The sequence below is a fragment of the Sprattus sprattus genome, assembly GCF_963457725.1.
Source record: "Sprattus sprattus genome assembly, chromosome: 1".
NCBI classification, from domain to species: Eukaryota; Metazoa; Chordata; class Actinopteri; order Clupeiformes; family Clupeidae; genus Sprattus; species Sprattus sprattus.
In genome coordinates, this window is record NC_137920.1 from 55,129,992 (window position 1) to 55,150,414 (window position 20,423).

Below are 20,423 nucleotides of genomic sequence, written 5' to 3' on the forward strand. Positions count from 1 at the left end.
AAGGAGCACTCAGCCCAGCTGACGCAGCTCAACGCTGCAGCTTCTTGCACAGCCAGAAGGGAGCCATGTTGAAAAATGACTTTCATATCTTCCCCGGTACTTTTTTATTTGGCTGGCAAATGGTTTTAGAGTAACAACTCATTGAAATCCTTGTTTGTGTGCTTATGTTACATCTAAGGCTGCCCACAAATACTGAGACTATCAGAGTAACGTGAAAAGTTTATTTAGAGGACTGTTACACAGCTTGGACCGATTAATGATCATGGATTAACACGGTGGTTACAGTGGCATGCATAGCTCATAGGGGTATTGCATGAGAACACAATAATCACCTTAAGCATGATGCAGATTGCTAAAGGCCTAGAGTATTTGTCACTGGTGTATTTGACTATGATTGAGGTTTACCCATATATCAATTAGGCTTTTCAATACTTCAGGTTATGTATTTGCCTCTTTATTTTTAGCAAATTGATTGTCAATGAATTTGCTGGTGGATGTCACTGATCCTATACATCTTATATAATTAAAATGTAAGATAATGGTTTTCTAACATTTTCAGTGTATTATATTGACTGCTTTACTAGTACTGAAAGTGTAGATTATACAGGGAAATACTGTAGCCTATAGAAGTTATACATGACAATCATTATCCTGTTAGTATCAATATGATAAAAAGTACATTTGTGACGTCAAGGAACATTCAAAATCAAAATAAAAAATGCCTTTTTTAAAAAGTGGCAGTACAGTAGCCACCATAACATTTCACCAGTTTAATTGAAATGAATGTCACTCTACTACACCTCAACAGGCTGCAGAAGCCATGGAAAGGCTTAGAATATCAATAACTTCAATATTCAAGTAAAATTAATAGTTTGGATTCTGGCTCTGAAATTGGCAAACGGCATTCTAATTTGGGCCATGTATGGCTTTTGACCATCATAATCACAGTTTGTTACTAAAGCAGTTCAGTTACTGGAGGAATGCATACATATTGTTAGGTAAATATGTTACTGTCACTAAAAAAAAACACTATAATGGTTTAACACCTTCAAATACATATAGCCTATAGGCTAATGGCTTTTATAAGTAAGTAAGTAAGTAAATTTTATTTGTATAGCGCCTTTCGCAGACAAAACAGTCACAAAGTGCTTTACAATTCAGTTCAAAGTAGGCCAATGTACAAACACAGGAAGGCATACACACAGCATAAGACCTAACAGGCATATACAAAACCATATAAAAGCAATAAAAGCAAAACAAATTTTAAGACCATACAATAAGATAATAATCAGCACAAGGGTTAATACAGTAGGCCTTGTGAAAGGTGTAAAGAATAAATTAACAGAATGCCTGTCTAAAAAGGTGGGTCTTTAAGAGGCTCTTGAAGCGGTCCACTGAGGGAGCAAACCTAAGATCCAGTGGTAGGTCATTCCATAACCTAGGGGCCATGGCTGCGAAAGCGCGGTCGCCACAGGTTTTGAGGCGGGTACGTGGGACAGAAAGAAAGTTTTGATCAGTGGACCTGAGGGATCGTGATACTGAATGGGGGTTGAGTAATTCTACCAGGTAGAGAGGAGCCTGTCGGTGGAAAGATCTGTAGGTAATGGTGAGAATTTTGAACTGTATCCTGTATTTAACGGGGAGCCAGTGGAGGGAGCTAAGGATGGGTGTTATGTGGGAATATCTATTTGTTCTAGTTAGTAGTCTGGCGGCAGCATTTTGAATGGACTGTAGACGAGAGAGATCTGATTTCTTGAGAGCTGGGAAAAGGGAGTTGCAGTAGTCAATACGGGATGAGATAAAAGCATGGAGGAGCATTTCCAGTTCTGAATAAGACACAATGGACCTCAGTTTGCTGATGTTTCGCAGATGGAGGAAGCAGGACTTTGTGAGCTGTTTTATGTGGAGCTCAAAAGACAGGGAACCATCAAAGATCACCCCAAGATTTCTCAGGCTTGGGCGGACAAAGGAAGAGTAAGTGCCCAGGTGCTTTGAGATCTCAGATGTTAAAGTGACAGGTGCAAAGACTAAAATTTCTGTTTTGTCCTTATTCAGCTGTAGCCAGTTATCCGCCATCCATACCTTGATGGCGTCCAGGCATACTGAAAGTTTTGATAGGCTGGGTAAATCTTTTTGATTAAAACTAAAATGGAGTTGGAGATCATCGGCATACATATGATAGGGAATGTTAAAATTACGTAAAAGTTGGCCCAAAGGCAGCAGATATAGTGTAAAGAGGAGAGGGCCCAACACTGACCCCTGCGGGACACCGCAGGAGAGGGGGGAGGGGGGAGAGGCAAAGTCCCCAATGGCTACTGAGAAGGTCCTGTCCGACAGATAGGAGGCAAACCACTCTAGTGCAATCCCTGAAATGCCCACCCAGTCATGCAGCCTCTTGATTAAAATATGGTGGTCTATTGTATCAAAGGCTGCACTTAAGTCCAGTAACACAAGAACAGAAGTTTCACCATTGTCAGCAGCCATCTGAATGTCATTAGTAATCTTTAACAGGGCAGTTTCGGTGGAGTGAAGTTTGCGGAAACCAGATTGAAACTTATCAAAAAGACAGTGAGTGTTAAGAAAGGCTGTCAGTTGACTAGCAACTACTTTTTCCAGGATTTTGGAGAGGAATGGGAGTTTGGAAATGGGTCTGTAGTTTTTGTGCTGAGAGGGGTCAAGATTCGGCTTCTTAATAATAGGCTGGATGGCGGCATGTTTGAAGGCAGATGGGAACTGGCCAGAGGACAATGACAAATTAATAATGGCAGTTATGACCGGTTCGATAGTGGGAAAGATTTTGGAGAAAAATGATGGTGGAAGGATGTCATTGGGACTAGAGGACAGTTTCATGCTCTTTACCATCTTATTAAGATCATCAGGGCTGATCGGGGCAAAGGACACTAACAGGTTGCAGGGAGGGGAGGGAGGAGGGCTGTGGGAGAGAGGGCTGTGCTGGATGTCAGATCTGATGGTTTTGATCTTCTCTATAAAAAATGTTAGGAACAGATTGCAATCCTCCTGGGAAAAGCAAGGCAGCACAGGTGTGGGAGGGGAGACAATGCTGCTGATCGTGTCAAAAAGGCGTTTGGGGTTGCCTTTGGATGATGTTATCAAATTGGCAAAATAGGCAGAACGGCTGTCTCTGATCAGGTCGTTAAGGGAGCGCCTGAGTTGGCGGAGTTGTAGGCGGTGGACTTCGAGCCTTGTGTTCTTCCACAGCCGCTCTAACTTGCGGCACTTCCTCGTCAGGCGGCGGACCTCATCAGAGATCCATGGATGAGGATTGTGAGAGGACGTTTGTTTAGTTTTTACAGGGGCAACTTTATCTAAAATGGAGGAACAGCATTAAAAGAATCCAGCATGTGGTCGACATCATTAGCGTTTAAAAACAAATCACTGCTAAAAAGTGAGGAAAAACGGTTCACAGCCTTCTGGGACATGGGACGAAAGCGTATAGGTCTTTCGTTGGGGGGAGGGTCAGGAGATAAGAACAAGTTAAAAAATATACATTTGTGATCACTTATCGCTAGATCCTCACAGCTGGTGTTTAGGATGCTGAGACCAAAGGAGAAGACAAGATCTAAGGTGTGACCCCTGTCATGGGTTGCGTTTTTGACATGCTGCGTTAAATTATGCGATTCAGTGATGCTGATGAATTCACTAGCTGTGCGGTTGTCACTGTCGACGTGCAGGTTGAAGTCGCCAACTATCAGCAGGTTATCAAGCTTTACCACTGTAGTCATAAAATCAGAGAAGTCTGAGAGAAATTGTGAAGCTGGACCAGGGGGGCGATAAATTACGGCACAGTAAAACGGTCTATCACGGCCAATTTTGGTGAATAAAATTTCAAAAGACTGGTATGACTCAGTGTTCACTATTAGGCAAACGTAAGTGGCGTTCCACACAACCGCAAGACCACCGCCCCGGCCGGATGGTCGTGGAGAGCCGATGTAAGAACAGCCTGAGGGACACAATTCGTTTAAATGAATATATTCCATATTGTGTTGCCAGGTCTCTGTCAAGAATAGAAAATCCAAGTTCCTGCTGACGAACAAGTCATTTAGGATGTGCGCTTTGTTTGCGATAGACCGGGCATTAACTAGACAGGCACTTGCGGCTAATGATGTGGAAGTGCGGGGAGCTGTGCGTTCGAGGGAGCGGAGGTTGCGCAGGTTTGGACCCCTAACAGGACAAAGTGCTTTGTAGGGCAAGTGTCTGGTAGAGTGGATAACAGGGATGGGGGAAGGGGCCCGGGGACTAGAGCTCGGCCTGGGTGCGGGGATCGAACCAGGATCTAGAGGGAAACCAGCAAGACCCTCATTAATAGGAGGAGGGGTGCATATGGGAACCCGGGGAGGGTCAAGCTGATCCTTATGTCAGATGCTAGGTAAGTGTTCCATCAGGTTAAAGGTGAGCTGCTTGGCTCCCTCTGTACTGAGGTGACGCCTATCTGTGTCGAAAAGAAGATGTTTAGCCCAGAAAGAGTCCAAGTTTGTGATGTAATTGTTTATAATTCAGTGTGTTGATCCAACTGAAGCCTGAACTGAAACAAATTGAACAGAAAGTTTTCAAATAGTCCTACTGATCCACATATTAGCTGCTAGGTGATAAAGCAGCTAGAGTTTGTGTACCAAACTATTTCATTTAATAAGGACAAGGGCAGGTTAAAGGAAACCTTTGCTTAGACGAATAAACGCATTCCCATACCTACATGTAGTAAAGGCTTTAGTTGTAAACTCTACATGAACATTTCTTGGTAGTATTTTGAGAACATCAAATCTATACCTTTTAAGAGTGAAGATTTGTTAAACAATCTGGCAACACTGGAAATAATGTGAAGTAAATCACACATAGTTATGTGTGTGTGTGTGTGTGTGTGTGTGTGTGTGTGTGTGTGTGTGTGTGTGTGTGTGTGTGTGTGTGTGTGTGTGTGTGTGTGTGTGTGTGTGTGTGTGTGTGTGTGTGTGTGTGTGTGAGAGAGAAAGAAAGAGAGTGAGAGAGACAAAGAAAGAGAGAGAGAGAGAGAGAGAGATTGCTGCCGACAGGATGCAGAGAGGTTGTGCCTCTGTTTGCAAGACTCAGATTAGCACCACTTATTTCAGACTCTCATCACCCACCTGTCCTTGTCCCTCCCCCCGAGCGGTCACCCTCAGACAAAGGAATTTAAGCACACTTAAGCACAGAAGGGAATACAGTGACCTTGGTACTGATACTGTGAAGTCAAATCCAAATACATCACAGGCTTGACTGCTTAAGGTGGATGTCAGTGGAGTTAATGAAGAGTTGTAATTTGGTAGTTAAAGCTTTAGTAAGTAAGAGCTTATAAGATAGCATTTAGACGTTATATAATTATATCATACGTGGACTATCTGACACTGTTGTTCTTGTTCTTTTTACTTGTTCATTGAGATTATGGAAGGATGGAACATGTCTAAATAGCTATCTGTAGTTCACGCCAAACATTCTTCACTACGCATATGCCATACTTAAGCAAACAACAAACAGTCTCTCTCTCGCTCTGTGTGGTGTGTGTGTGTGTGTGTGTGTGTGTGTGTGTGTGTGTCGTGTGTAAGGGAGCAGACATAAAATGGTTACATTTAATGACTTTGGGAGCTTTGTTTTCAAGTGGTGATATGGACTGATTGTTTTTTTTCAGTGTCTCTTTTCGATGGTTCTCAAATGGCGTTTTAAATAAACAGTTCTAAAAGTAAAAAAAAAAAGTCCCTCTCTCTCTCTCCTCTCTCTCTCTCTCTCTCTCACACACTCTCCCACATGTTTGCACAGATTCTATATCTATCCCTTTCATTCCTATCTGATCCGAGGACATAGTGGTACTATTTCAAAGACATCACACACATACACTGGGACTAAAGGCTAGGTGAAAGGTATCCATTACCAAGTGACAAAACAAGTCAACAAGACAAGCTTCCTATGTGTGTGTTTGAGAGAGAGAGAAGTATACACGTTTGTGCACCTGCATGCATTAAATGATCTTACCTCATTATTTCACCTGGGTTTTACAACTTAAACTTCACAGCTAAACTCTGTGAGTCTGCATGCCGATTGTCATAGTTTGCAAATCTTTACAGTTGTCAGGTGGCTGGAAAACCAGAACCAAACCCCCCTCATTGGACCCCAGCAGGGCAAGCTAAGAGGTGATGTCCCTGCTCGCAGCGGTCGCCATTAGCAGCAATCATTACTGGTAAACCTAGGAGTACGTAGAGATCCACAGTGATAGCTGTGGGGGAGTTAATTATGACTGATGTAGTCACTCAGCAGTACTGAATGACAGGGAGCAGGCAGCGAAGACAGAGGCTCAGCCTTTATTTTTGTCTAAAGGATTCTCATTGCTGTTTGATTTGTCACATTAACTGTGGGCCTCATTAACCTCTGACCTTGTGTGGTTGACAGCACATCCAGCTGAAGGTCTGATAACACACGGGGGGGGTTAGTGCTCGAAAGAGAGATGGTGAAAGACAAGCAGGTTGACCATGGCCTAGGAATGCTCCCCCGCTGTGACAAGGCCTCTCTTTACACACATGCCAACAGGTGCAGCATGAGCTAATCAAAAGGTTTGTGTAGTGTGGCAGGAGGTTGCTGTTTCCAGGTCGCAGTGCGCCTTTAGTGAGTGATTTTCTTTATCCATCATATCCATTTTGTGCTCTCTCTCACTCAATCCAAATGAAACCAAGCTTATCAAAGTCATATTACATATATGAGATAACAGAAAAGGCAACATTGGTTATATATTATCAAGTGCACTCTCTCTCTCGCTCTTTCTATTTCTCTCTATTTCTTTCTATTTCTCTCTGGCTCTTTCTGTGACCCTGTCTGTGATACACGGATGCCTGTCCCACAAGGACGTTGCCACATGCTTGAGCAGTGTCGTAATGGAACCCTAAACTTGCTGTGAGCCCACAAATCCCCAGCAATCCCTCTCTTATTCAACGCAGCCGACGGGGAGAGCTTCAGTGGTCGGACAAGCATTCAGGTCCTGACACCTTCGTAAATCAGGAGATCCTGTCACCCCACAGCCTAGCCTAGCCCTAGCTCACCAAACAAGAGAGTTATCTGTGCAAACATAGTCACACAAAGCGCATTGCCATGTCCTGTTTCAGACAGAAACACATTAAGTAGTGGCATAGCTCACAGCTTAATAGTTTTACCCCTAAATCACATGAGCGCTAACTTTGACCTTTGGCAATTTATCAGGCTACCTTTCTATTTTTTTGATATTTCAGATTTGGAATATGTTTTGACCTCTTTCCTAGACAGGTCTTCGTAGAATCTATAGGAGGAGCCGTCTAGTAATAGTAATATGACAGCACTCTAACTATTCCTTCATGGAAGTAAAACATTTGAATGCACCAGATGATAGCTTGACCCAATTCTATAACCAGGGCTGTTTCTTAGAAAGAGCCCCACTCCACCCTATACAAAGCACTTTCCAGAGACTTTTCAGAGAACACCTGATGGACAGATGGAGTTTTGCGTGGAGGTCAAAGGCTTGTCACAATGTAACATATGTCAATCCCTATTGTGTCTCCTTCCTAGAAATTCAAAGGCCACATTGTGTGGTTCTGAACATTGACAGCACACGATCTCAGACACTGGGAGGTCATGAAACGTTGGGAATGTTCATCCAAATTGTATTTCCACTGACCTATCAGGCCCATTTATCGGTCACCTCATCACCTTTCCGCTGTCTGTCACAGGTTCCACTGCAGGGTGAGTTATGAGCCCAGGCGCGGTCGACAGTTTTTTATTACTGGCCCAGAGATAAACGGATAATGGGGGTAATTAAACTCTGGGAGTGGATGGCTTACTGGGCAGAGGTCAGGCTGTACCTCTAGAGACCTGTGGCTGGAAGCCAGCAGTCGTAAAGTTAACTTGATTAGTCTCTGTCATAACGCCCAGCAAGACCCCAACACCTCTACTGCTTGGTTATTGCATCTGTAACTGCAAAATTGTACTTCAAGTCAGATCAGCTTGCAATATATTCCAGCTCGCAATATATAACAAATTAGTGAGATGACTGGTGTGACATATGTTGATTAAGCACCTTTCAAGCCAGACCAGCTCAATTTAATTTATATGACAACATCATCATGGCAAAACAGACCTTTGGCTCTCTGAATCAGGCCAGGCCACATTCTCTGAAACAGTTCTGGGGAAGACCTGTTTATTCCGGGAAGGTTCAGCAGTCCCTACAACAGCACAGGTGCTCACGCCACGTCGCCCACCTGCCAACATGATAGAGAGCTTCTCAATTTATTTTGCAGACAGACAGCAGACTGCTACTAAAATGCTTTCCCAGAAGGCAACGGTGGCAACCCCAGTGTCAATCTGGCCAAAAGCCAGGGGCTAAATGTAGCCCATGAGCAGCCAGTGCTGGCAGGTAATTGTGATAATCTGCCCAGCGGCATGCTTAGCGCTCCCAACGCGCCACAGTGGCACAGCAGCCAAACGCCCCTGCTCACAAGACCACAGACCCAGGGAACCTTTCCCATCGGAGAGAAAAAAGAATTCCTTTTCCCAGCACCTTTTGGCTACTTGTGCTGATGACCTGATTTAATACTAACACTGCAAAATTGTAAGCTTGGTAAGATGAGATATCTTAAATCAAGGCAATATATGCTTGTTTTTTGTCTCACAAGATATTTCTTCTTACCAGGCATTTTGTTATGTTAGAGCAATTAACTTGCTTCAAGCGTTTCAGTCTTTGATTATTGTAATAAGGTATTGTAACTTGTGATATATTACTGGTTCTGAGCAAGGTAATGCTTCAAACTAGTTTGATCACCACTGACAAGTACAAAACTGCTTTGTCAAAGTCGGAATCAAGACAAATATAATTGATATTAGTCTGGCCACAAAATTAGTATTGCCCCAAAGAAACAAACTTACAGGAGAGAAAAAAAGAGGGAAATGAAAGACAATCGAGTGAATTCACCAAAGGAAAGATTGAACATGTGAAGGTGATTCTTCTTTACTTGTGCTTATTAACATGGCCCAAACCTTTCTCTCATGCAGGCACAATCAAACGTGTCCCTTTTCTCCCAAGTCACCCTCTAGCTACATGGTGAATAGGGGGGAGTCAGAAACTTGATCCTCTGATTCTTAACAGACAATAGGCCTTATTTGATTTCCCATTAGTCTCACCAGAGTCCTCCCTGTCATCAGTCTGTCCTACTGTCCGCATGCCTTACCAGCTATGGTGTCACTGAGCTCAGTCTGATCACGAGCAACTGCTCATCCCAGTTTTCCAGATTGCTTTCCTTGGGACTTTCCCAGTGGCGAGACCAGAAACTTCAAGCTGGGTGAATGTTTGTGAAATAGGGTGTTTTTTTTACATTCAGATTTCTGTCAAACTACCATATGGAAGTGATGAGACCCCTTTTTAAAATGTATTTTTAAAGCCTACATCTAATATACAAATATATGATTCAGACAAGAATTCACATTTATTTCCGACCACACAATGCACCACGATAACTATCATCTTTTCCGACCACACAATGAACCACGATAACAATCATCTTTTTATGTGTGTTTTTGAGTGAGTGTATGTGAGAGAGAGCAAAGTCCTTTATATACAGAGATCCCACAATAATGGTGTTAAGAAGACGTTTTTTCACCTTCACTTGTGTATAGCTTGATAGCAATGTTCAGACTTTGGTGGGCATCATGTACACGTTTGTGCTTATCATGTTGGTTTTATGTGTTTTGACAACACTGTAGTCTAGCTTCATTGTGGTTAGCTGCAAGGTTGCATCACACCCCTGTTCCACCATACTAACCCTTTCACACAGATGGTATTGAGGGGTCAGACACATCTCCTCATCTTGATGGCCACTCAGGACAGGGGTGGGCAGGGAGAAGGGTGGGAGAAGAGAGAGAGAAAAAGACCTGTCACCAGTCATCGTCATCAGATGGTGTGTATAGGTCTCTACTCCTCTCTGCGTTTTCCACTATGCATTGTTTTTTTAAGTAGGTAGTCAACGACATTGTGATTTTGTGACTTGATTAGGTTGCAGCGGCTAAGTTGATCATCTAATGTCTAACTAGAGCTAGCTCAGCTAGTTAACAGATATGGCCAACGTTACTGACTGATGTGAATAGGCATTGGCGACAACACTTTTGATTGGATGGGTCAGCTGTCAATCTGGGAGGTACTGGCCTACCCTGGCTCTTATGTGGCCTCATCCCAGGACTTTCCCTAATATGATTGTGAAAGCAATGTTTTTCCTCTTCTTTCTTTCATTCTTTCTTCGTCATTTTCTTCTTCCACTCTTAGAGCAAAACTTAACCCTTCTTGATTTGCTTGTGATTAATTCAAAAGTTTTAACTGTATTGTTAATCATGCTTAATATGCTAGCCTGCTTCTATAAACAAGATACCAGCAGACAATGTAAGACTGTGTGACCTTGAAAGAACCATTGCTTTAAAAAGTAAGTGCTAACTCTGATGCACGTCCAACAAATATCTAAATGTTAAGGAGACAGCAAGATCAAAACAGGGTAACAACTGGAAATCCTGACGACTCAACTGAGAGATACAGTGCATCTAGACCGATCCACAAATCTCATCCAACAGAAGAGCACTATTAGTCAGGACCAAATACTCAGCTGTCCTGCCTACAAGGTCTGATAGGAGAGATCCTGTATGGCATTTACACCCACGCTGAAATAACCAGCCTCCGCAGCTCTCGTCCTTTCCTATTACAGCTCTCAGCATGTCCATCCAGACCTTACACATGGTCCAAATGTGTAATTGTTTAGTTTAGTTTGTTTGTTTAATTGCTATAATTAATTTATGTATTTTTTGTGTTCTTAAGAAATAAGAAAACCAGATTGAGAGATGAATGGATTAGTACTTGTCTCACAAGTCAGACATTTGGACCAAATTGGATGTTAACTTGGCCACCACTAAGCGCCTTGAGACAATTGTATTGTTTTGGCGCTATATAAATACATTTGAATTTAGTGAAGTGGAAGAGATGTGGTAAAACAACCACATATAGCCTAGTTAAATCTATACTATCTCATCTGAGTTTGTCCATTTTAAATTATACTGGTCCAAAACCCTTGCGAAGTGACTTAGTAAATGATAAATGCCTCACTATGACTTTTCCTCCTGGCAGACAAATAAAAACATCTGTGCATGTTTGCTGGGTGTATACTCCCCTAGAACAGAGATTGTGGGCATCCAGAGACAGATAATAATTTAGTCCACCAGTATTTCTGAGCGATTTGAGCGCTAGGCTACTGACCTCTTCTGGCAATTGTGCTCCTGTGTAGTTTCTGACAACTCATTACCAGCACCACCAGAACACCTGCTTTTAATGCTATAGGCTTGTGTTTTAATACCCTTCACTGACTCATTAACAACAAAGTGCGCCATTTAATGTTTAATTTTATTTTGCATGAAATAATTTGTCCACCAGCTAACGTGACCTCGGATGTTATCAGGCTAATAAAAGCACTGGCCGTGTCTCATAGATCACACTTGTGCCCCTGGAGCCCCAACTTGAGGGCTTAGGGCGTTCACACGGAAAAAAACAAAATAATTCAGTGCACTGAAATTTCCCGGAATGCGCCCCTGAAACGTCAAAATATCCAGTGTGGAACTCATCTACACTGCTCGCCCTATACGGGCGCCATCTTGGCTACGTGGCGGAAGAGGAGGAGCCCGTTCGGCAGCATTTAATTTTATTTTGCAAAACAATGGCGGACGAGGCTACGGTGGAAGTAGCAGTAGCAGACGAGGCTACAGAACGTAAATGTAAGTATCAGCGGTAATTAAACACTGTACTGATATTAAATATACTACTAACATGCCCTACTCAGATTAAAGCCAGCGACATGAGTTTTTGGTTGAGTTACGATGGATACCGACAGTTAGCATACCTAGCTAGGTAGCATTAGATGCCATTGAATTTGCATGGCAGTTATGCTATGCTATAAGCCAATGGAACTTGGCTTGGCAGATAGATAAGTGTTTCCCCAAGTCTGAAGCTTGAAGTTATTTTCATATCTATACTTAGGAAGCACTGTAAAACTTAGCAGACGTACAGAATACATCTTTATCTTATCTTGTAACATTTGTTTCTATAAACAATCACTTAGCATTGCATGTTTAATTGTGATAGAAGCTTCGTTAGCGTAATGCTAACTTATATGTGTAATTCCATAGAGACCGCGTTCGCGACTAGCATCATTACAAGTGGTTTGCACAAGAAGTAATGTTTCTAAGTAATCACTGATCAACTGTTTAAGAAAATGCTTATTTCCGACCTCATAGATTGTTTGCCAATAACAGGGGAATTCTGATTTTTTTTTAACCATAGCCCTATTGTTTAAGGTCACTGTGGGCTGCCAGGAAAAATAACAAGAATGCTTTTTCTCCTACTGGCAGTTTGTGGAGAGATCGAAAAACAGGGCTATTGATTGAAAAACATCAGAACCCCATTTAAACAATTAAATTGAAGTGTAACATTGTATGGCTATTCTTTGTCTGTTCTCTGGTGAGGTGTCTGCAGGCAGCAGTGTGAGCGCTTGATGTGGTTCTGGATGTCCCTTCACCTGTATTCAAGCATATTGTATAGCCAGAAGCGATGTTTAATATAATAAGTGAAATGATCATGAATGTGGTTGAACTTCTTTAATAAAACAAGCTATTTTATTTAATACATACTAACATGTTTCTATTGTACTGTAAAGTATGTATGTGGCTTGAATAAATACTATAAACATACATATACATATAAACAATTAATACAATTTAAGTGTAACATTGTATGGCTATTCTTTGTGTGTTCTCTCCCCCAGAGACGGTTTCTGGAGGTACTGGTGCTGGATGGTCCGCTGCTGCCCTAATCATAATCATCATCTAGCTCCAGCAGGTCACCGTTGGTCAAGCAGATGTTGTGGAGCACAGTGCAGCACACAATGAACTCTGGCACAAACTTCACATCCACCTCCAGAGCCTTTAGGAAAATGGACCGGCATCGCGTCTTGAGAACCCCGACAGGCAGCTGTTGTAGCGAGCTTTGCGGTGGTTGCGGACAGGCTGCCTGAAGGGGGTTATGAGATGGGTTTGGACAGGCAGGGGTAGCCACCATTCCCAAGGATACAGTAGCCTGTTGGAGGATAAACGTGCATGGAGTGGATGGGGCTGTTCCTCAGGACCCTGGCATCGTGCACTGACCCCGTGTACCCCACGAACACAGCCAGAAATATACATGTGTCGTCACAGCTGGCCTGCAGCTGGATGGAGTGGAACAGCTTCCTGTTAAAATAATAGGCTGCATCCTCTGCTGGGGGGCTTCACCCTGACGGTAGCCCCAACCAACACTCTGTTGAAGGCTGCTGATCCAGCGAGATGGACGAAGCGGGCACCCAGGCATGGGAGTTCCTCTGCAGTTGGATGCCGGACCACTGTGAAGAGGAGTGCATGGATCTTCGCACTACCTGGTGAACGGAGGGCCATAGGAGGTGCCGCTGGCAAACCATCTGTGATCCCACTCAGTGCCCAGCACAGCACATGAGTGCATTGAAGGACTCCCTGGAGAGCCTGAAGTCGACCCTCAGGTCACTGTGGCCGTCAAAGTACAATACCAGCAGTGGCATCGAGAGATTAATTTGGCAGTGCCGCTTGGGGCAGGGTGACTGCTGTAGAGTATGTGGGGAGGGGGAGGGAAGATTATATTAATATATTAATATGTAAGTATTTTAATCAATAAAATCTTGTGCCATTGAGGTTTTGTAGTTTTTATGATTGCCTTTTCTGATGTATATTACAATTCATGCATGTTTGTAACAACAATTCATATGCCTTTGTGTTCCATTGCTAATTGATTCCTGTATCAGGGTAAACTTAACTACAACAGAGATGTGTATAAAAGTACAGTCAGTCAAGGTAGGCCTATTACTTTGCAAATTCAAGCAGATTGTGCCTAAGATTTCAGTGGATAATTCTTAAAACTAATTGAAATCTAGGGACATGTACAGATTTGTCCATATGGTGTGTTTTATTTCCATATGGTGTGTATGTGAATTGCAAAGAAGTAGGCTTCTGACAGATAATTGAGAATGTCATTGCAACTACCACATAAGGTTAGGCTGTGAAGGTAAGGCTAAATGAAATGTACATACCAGCTGGAGTTCAGCCAGAAGACGGAGGTTCTTGCCAGGATTTCAGGGGTCAAGTCAAATGTTTTTATAAAGCACATTTAAAAACAACTCACACTGACCAAAAACACATCAAAACAAATAAAAAAAACAGAAGTGTGCCATAATTTCCACATGGGGTGGAGAAAGGGGTAAACTAGGGACAGTAAATGGACAAGAAGCACGTTTATTTTCAGACATGTCGGCAGGCTTAGATTTGTATTTTATTATTTTTTTTCTGTTAAGTTTCGCGGGTGGCGCGAGCAGATTTCCGTCCGTCACTTCCGCATTTAATTTGCGGGTGTCGCGAGCAGATTTACGTCCGTCACTTCCGCCAAGTGGTAAACGTAAGTGTTCCATTTGAGTCAGCCCTAATCACCGACAAAGTGCACTACGTATGAAAGTGCACTGTACGAGAGTGCACTTTATGAAAGTGTACTTCGTAAAGGGCGATCTATGAGACACACCTACTGCCTCTGAAAACGTAACCAAAATTATAGTCAGATGGAATAATCAGGGGACTTCAGTGTGTTTTGAGATGTTCTCTCTAGAAGGCTTCACAGTTAGTTTAAGTATAAAGTGCAAATTAGTTTTCCATAGGCAACATCTGTAGACGCTTCAACGTCAATAGCCGTGGCTATTCCATCTGGAGGGACTGGTGAAATAAGTGGAGAGTGATAAACACTAAATAGCAGGAAAATAATAGAGTTGGCTCACGTTTATTATGGCTGAGGGTTCACTGAAAGTCTGTTAAGACCCCAAATAAACAAATAGCAATGCAACTAGTGGCGAAGAAGTTATTTGCCACAGAGATATGCACCCAGGTTCGCTATAGAGGAAGGGGTTTATATAGTCCAGCTCTCAGCTGTAACGTGTCACTGATAGAGTGGACTTTGAACACTATAGCGAGACCAATGATGTCGGGGCAACCCACAGCCAATATTAAAACGCATGGACAGCCTAACCATACCGCTCTCTTTTACATGTTGGCACAGGATTGAGGCAAGCTTAGGACAGGCCTATAACATTCCAACATGGTAGGAAGGAGACGTAACGGTCCGAGAGCCAACAACGGCGCCAGGGGAAGCGGAGGTAACGGAGGTGGTGGTGGTAGCGGTGGAGGCGAGCAGAGGCAATCCCAGCAGCAACAGCAACAACGTCGCCGCCAGAAACCACGACAGGTAGGTTGTTTTGAAAAGAAAATACATAGCCTACATTAATTATTAGCTATTAAAATCGATAAAATGCTCCGATGGGTCTATCATATGAGTTATACACGCAGACTACTCAACAGGCCAATGAGAAGATGTAAAGAACAAAATCGGACAGTCTGTACCGAGACATTCAAGAAACCGGTTTAACCACGTCATATTGAGTTTCGAAAGTGTTTCGAAAGTCGCCAATGCTACCGAATAACGAACCAACAATCGACGAGTTAGATTTAGCACTTGTGTATTTTGTAGGGTACTCTATTCTAAACTCTGTAGGCTTAGGCTATATGTGTGTGTTTGTTGCACTTGTTGCTATTATCATTACAGTGGAGTTAAATGACCTGTTGGCAACTGTTACATAACGTGCAGCCTGAACTGGAGCTGGACACATTGTCTGAGAGATCTAAGAGACATAGGACGAATGAATTAGAACGAAGTAAAACTGTGGTCCCATCCTCTCAATCTATAGTATGATTAACATTGTATAGTAATAATGTCTATTTTCTTACATCTCCCCTGCTTCAATACATACAGACCCACATTCAGGATGTGTGATTGTTCATGATATCACAGCACTGCAACGAGGAGGCATCTTGTACTCAAAGGTGGATCTATGAAAGCTCAAAACCTATGTGACTCTCATTATTTTTTAATTTATGTATCAATTTAATAAGATATATTTCCTCTACACCTCCAAAGGATAAACCATTTTAGAAATGAGATAAGGCACATTTTGTCAAAAAATCTGCTTTAATTGACAACAATTTAACATCCTTCTTGTAATAGGAGATCTATTTTTATTTTTTTCTATGTCATGGGCTTAGGGGAAAATGTAAATAACTAGTTATTGAATACTTTACCCATTCTCTCACACTGAAAACCTGTGTGTTTCTGTCGTCATCGCTAATTACACTCCCTGGTCCAATCAGGGAATCCTACCACAAACAGCTGAGGGTCCAAAGGATAATGACAACAATACACATTGCATTGCTTTACTGATAGCTGATAGAATTGCTGATATATCCTCACAGATAACTTATTTTGGAAGGTGTTGGTTATCAGTAATCAAACATTAGATATAAGCTGTGATAACAATCCATTGAAGTTCATTACGTTTTGTAAAGAGTTCAATAATGAAAAAGATGTTGCATAAATCATTAAAAAGAGGTATGTTGGAGGAATGTCTTCTATCATTTTTGGCAAGTAACCGTATAATAAGTGGGATAATGTATTGTCCGTCGGGGTGTTGTTCGCCCCATCGGGAATTCTTTTTGGAGAATGACCTCTGGACAATACATTATCCCTTACGTATTGCTTAAGTTTAACATTAGTCTGCTAGTGGTTATGCAACTTGTTTTAGAGTCCAATACCTGGGTGTCACACCATGACCATTCAGATATCTGTCTGGCACCAGGTCAGACGGCTCACACTGAACAGCTCTACTATTAAACTAAAACAGCGCTAACTTATGTCCTCTGGGTCACTCTGTCTCTTCCCTTTTCTCACTTTTCATCTCAAGCTAATAAAGGCTATAATGGCACCCATACCAGTCAAGGCTACTGATAGGGTTAAAAGGTTGTAAGCTTTGAGAAACTTCTTGCAGTCCTTAATAACCATTTATGCAAATAACTAGTTCTTCATAGAAAATGTTTCAGTGTCGCCTTTTTTAGAGAAACCACAGAGAACCCCTTCAGAGTACAGCTGATATATGAAGTTTACTACAGTTTCTGCACAGTTTTGTTGACAAATGATAAAAGTGTAATGTATGTTTAATGTCTTTTGTCCACCAGACTTTGTCACATCCTGCCACTTTTGCTAGGGCAAAAGGCAGTGAGACTGATGTCCCCTACGAGAGAGCGACACTTGAGCAAGCCCGCAGAGGAACTCCAGGTCAGTGTGATAGACAACATTTTTATCCCTCTTCCTCCCTTATTAATGGATATTAATATGTGTTTTCTGTGTGTTTTTTATGAATGAAGCGGATCGACCAGTGAGAGTGTATGCAGATGGCATATTTGACCTCTTCCACTCTGGCCATGCCCGTGCTCTCATGCAAGCCAAGAACCTGTTTCCTAATACACAGCTGATAGTAGGAGGTATGTGAAGTTTACTGTTGGAGAGTAATGAACTACATGAAATTAAATTAATAGGTGAATTACATGTAGTTTGCTGGTAGTAGCTTGCTGGTATTGCTGGTAGTTTAAGTAGTTATACAATTTTTTTGCCATTTTTGTGTAACTACTGTGAGACTACAAACAGTCATATAATACAAAATGTTTTTTGTCCTGTTGGGATTTATTTTCCGCTACTGACCAGTGGACTATACATAAGCCCTTGCATAGTTCCCTTCACCATGAAGGTTCTTTTTCAGTGTCGTTGGTCTTTTTGTTAGCACGATTACGCAAAAATCAAGCCTGATTTTCATAAAACTTGGTGGAGGGGTGTAACATGGGCCAAGAAAGAACCCATTCATTCTTTTTTCACTGTTAACATTGGAAAATAGGGCATTTGGCCTTGGTGGAGGTTTGTACTCTCCAGTAGCCCTTCTAGTTTCTTAACATTTCACATCACATTTACATATGATAATGATAATTTTTTAACAAAGTAAATTGCTTTTCCTATAGCTTTAGTTAACCAAACTTGATTTTGCCTAGGGCTTTGCTGTAGTTCAAAGTAGTTCCCCAATACTGGTGAAGTTACCTCATATATACAGTTGTATACAGTTACTTGTATATGTGTTCTTGTAAATCAGGGAAATCAACAAATGGACGTCTTCCTGTATTAGGCTGTACTGTTTACCGTGAACCAGTGAAGAAACACAGAGTTGCATTGAGTCTTCGGTAAAGCTGATCACTCAAACGTAAAAAAACAATCACTCTGTCAACAATCACTGTCTTAAGGCCTTGTTTGTTTATAGTGAATGATGCATGGTGTGTGTGTGTGTGTGTGTGTGTGTTTGTGTTTGTGTATGACTATTTCTCTCAGTGTGCAGCGATGAACTCACACACAAGTATAAAGGCTACACGGTGATGACAGAGGATGAGCGTTATGATGCACTGCGACACTGCCGCTATGTCGATGAGGTGGTCCGTGATGCCCCTTGGACCCTCAGTCCTGAGTTCTTAAAGATGCACAGGGTAAGTCTCTCTCCATCTTTCTCTCTTTTTCATTATTTCTTTCTTTATCTATTTGTCTTCCTATCTATCTATCTCTGGTTTTTCTCTATCTCCATAACGATAAGACACACCCTCCTCTCACTGATAAGCTACACACAGATGTTTTCTTGTTACAGATTGACTTTGTGGCCCATGACGACATCCCATACACTTCAGCAGGATCTGAGGATGTCTACAAACATATCAAGGAATCTGGTAAAATACAAGTATTCTCACACATACTAATATATATTTGAATTGTTTTATTTTTCAAATGTATTGTATGTGCTTGTTCTCTCATGTATTTCTTTGTGTGTGTGTGCCATAGGAATGTTTGTGGCTACTAAAAGGACTGATGGAATCTCAACCTCTGACCTTATAACCAGAATTGTGCGAGATTATGACGTGTATGCGCGTCGCAATTTGCAGAGAGGGTACACCGCCAGAGAGCTCAATGTGGGATTTATCAACGTAAGAGAGCCATAATGGCATTTTACACCTGACCCAGTGATCTTATGATACTGCTATTACAGTGAACCACAGTGTTACATGGTTTAGATTTCTTTCCTATTTAAGAATTTATCCAACCTTCTTGAGATAATCAATCCCTCTCATTAAAACCCAGTTATTGGTCACAGAGAATATAAGGAGCCTCTCGATGAACAACCTTGACCAATAGCCGATATCCCACTAATTCCAGGACAAAAAGTACCGTCTGCAGAACCAGGTGGATAAGATGAAGGAGAAGGTGCACACTCTGGAGGAGAAGAGCAAGGACCTCGTGCACAGGGTGGAGGAGAGGAGCCACGACATCATCCTGAAGTGGGAGGAAAAATCCCGCGAGTTCATCGGGAACTTCCTGGAACTATTTGGCCCTGAAGGAGCCTGGGTGAGAGTCCCACACAAATCCTACTGAATGGATTCTGCACCATCTCATTCTATTCACGTGATATATGGACAGCTGCTGAGGGAACCTTGTGTTTCGGTATGGTTAGCACAGGCATGAGTGTATTAGTTGCATTAATCGTCTCTCTTTCTCCCTCTGCTTACAGACCATGATTCAAGAGAGGAGTGGCCGTGTGCTCCAGGCCCTGTCACCGTACACGTCCCCCGTCGGCTCTCCGAGCAGCAGCCCCACCAGAGGGCGCTCTCCCTCTCCCCCGTCCCCCCAGCACCGCAGGCGCTTCAGATCGCCTACATCCACCTCAAAAACATGCCTCAGCCGTCCGGGCAGCAAGGGGGAGGGAGTGAAATAAATCTGCTACTCTTACATACACACACACAGACACACAGACACACACCTACACACACACAAAGACAGATACACACACATTAAGACACAAATGTACATTCAAGCCGACAAGACACATACTCTTACTCACCTACATGCAGATGTACTCAAATATACACACACTTATGGATTTGCACCACATGTACCCATGTGATGCACAAGCACTGGCACACTAGACACATCATGAAATGCACTTTACTTCTACATCATAACTCAACGGTATTAACGTACAGACATCATATCTTTCTAAATGCAAAACACGTGCCTACTACACTAAAACTCAATTATGAAGACAGTCATTCCTGTACTGCATGTACAAACTAATGTATTCGTTATAACTCATAGAGTGTACTTCTTTATATTTAGACTTAACGTGGGAAAAGATTATTTGATCACATGCAATTTATAAGTAAACAATATTTGTAATTGGTATTTTGTTAAGCTAGATGAGCTAAAGAAAGAGTAACAGGCCTTGGACTCCCAAGTGTTAAGGCTGTTTATCATAGTTAGGGGGTTTCCGCTTCAGTGTTAACTAAAAATGAGAGTAAGTGTATTGATTTTGAGGTAAAGAAAATCACTAAATGCTCTGAAATAA

General features: G+C 42.2%; 1 protein-coding gene across 1 annotated transcript; it reads left to right on the forward strand.

The window, feature by feature from the left end:
- Nucleotides 1–15,205: 15,205 nt before the first annotated feature.
- pcyt1bb (phosphate cytidylyltransferase 1B, choline b) lies at nt 15,206–20,355 on the forward strand (the record flags this gene model as incomplete). The annotated part of the gene is made up of 8 exons (XM_080836633.1): nt 15,206–15,352; nt 17,173–17,272; nt 17,362–17,478; nt 18,368–18,519; nt 18,675–18,753; nt 18,866–19,008; nt 19,238–19,426; nt 19,590–20,355. 8 exons carry the CDS (start codon nt 15,206–15,208, stop codon nt 19,791–19,793), a joined length of 1,131 nt encoding a protein of 376 aa, XP_080692759.1. The 3' UTR covers nt 19,794–20,355.
- Nucleotides 20,356–20,423: the final 68 nt, after the last annotated feature.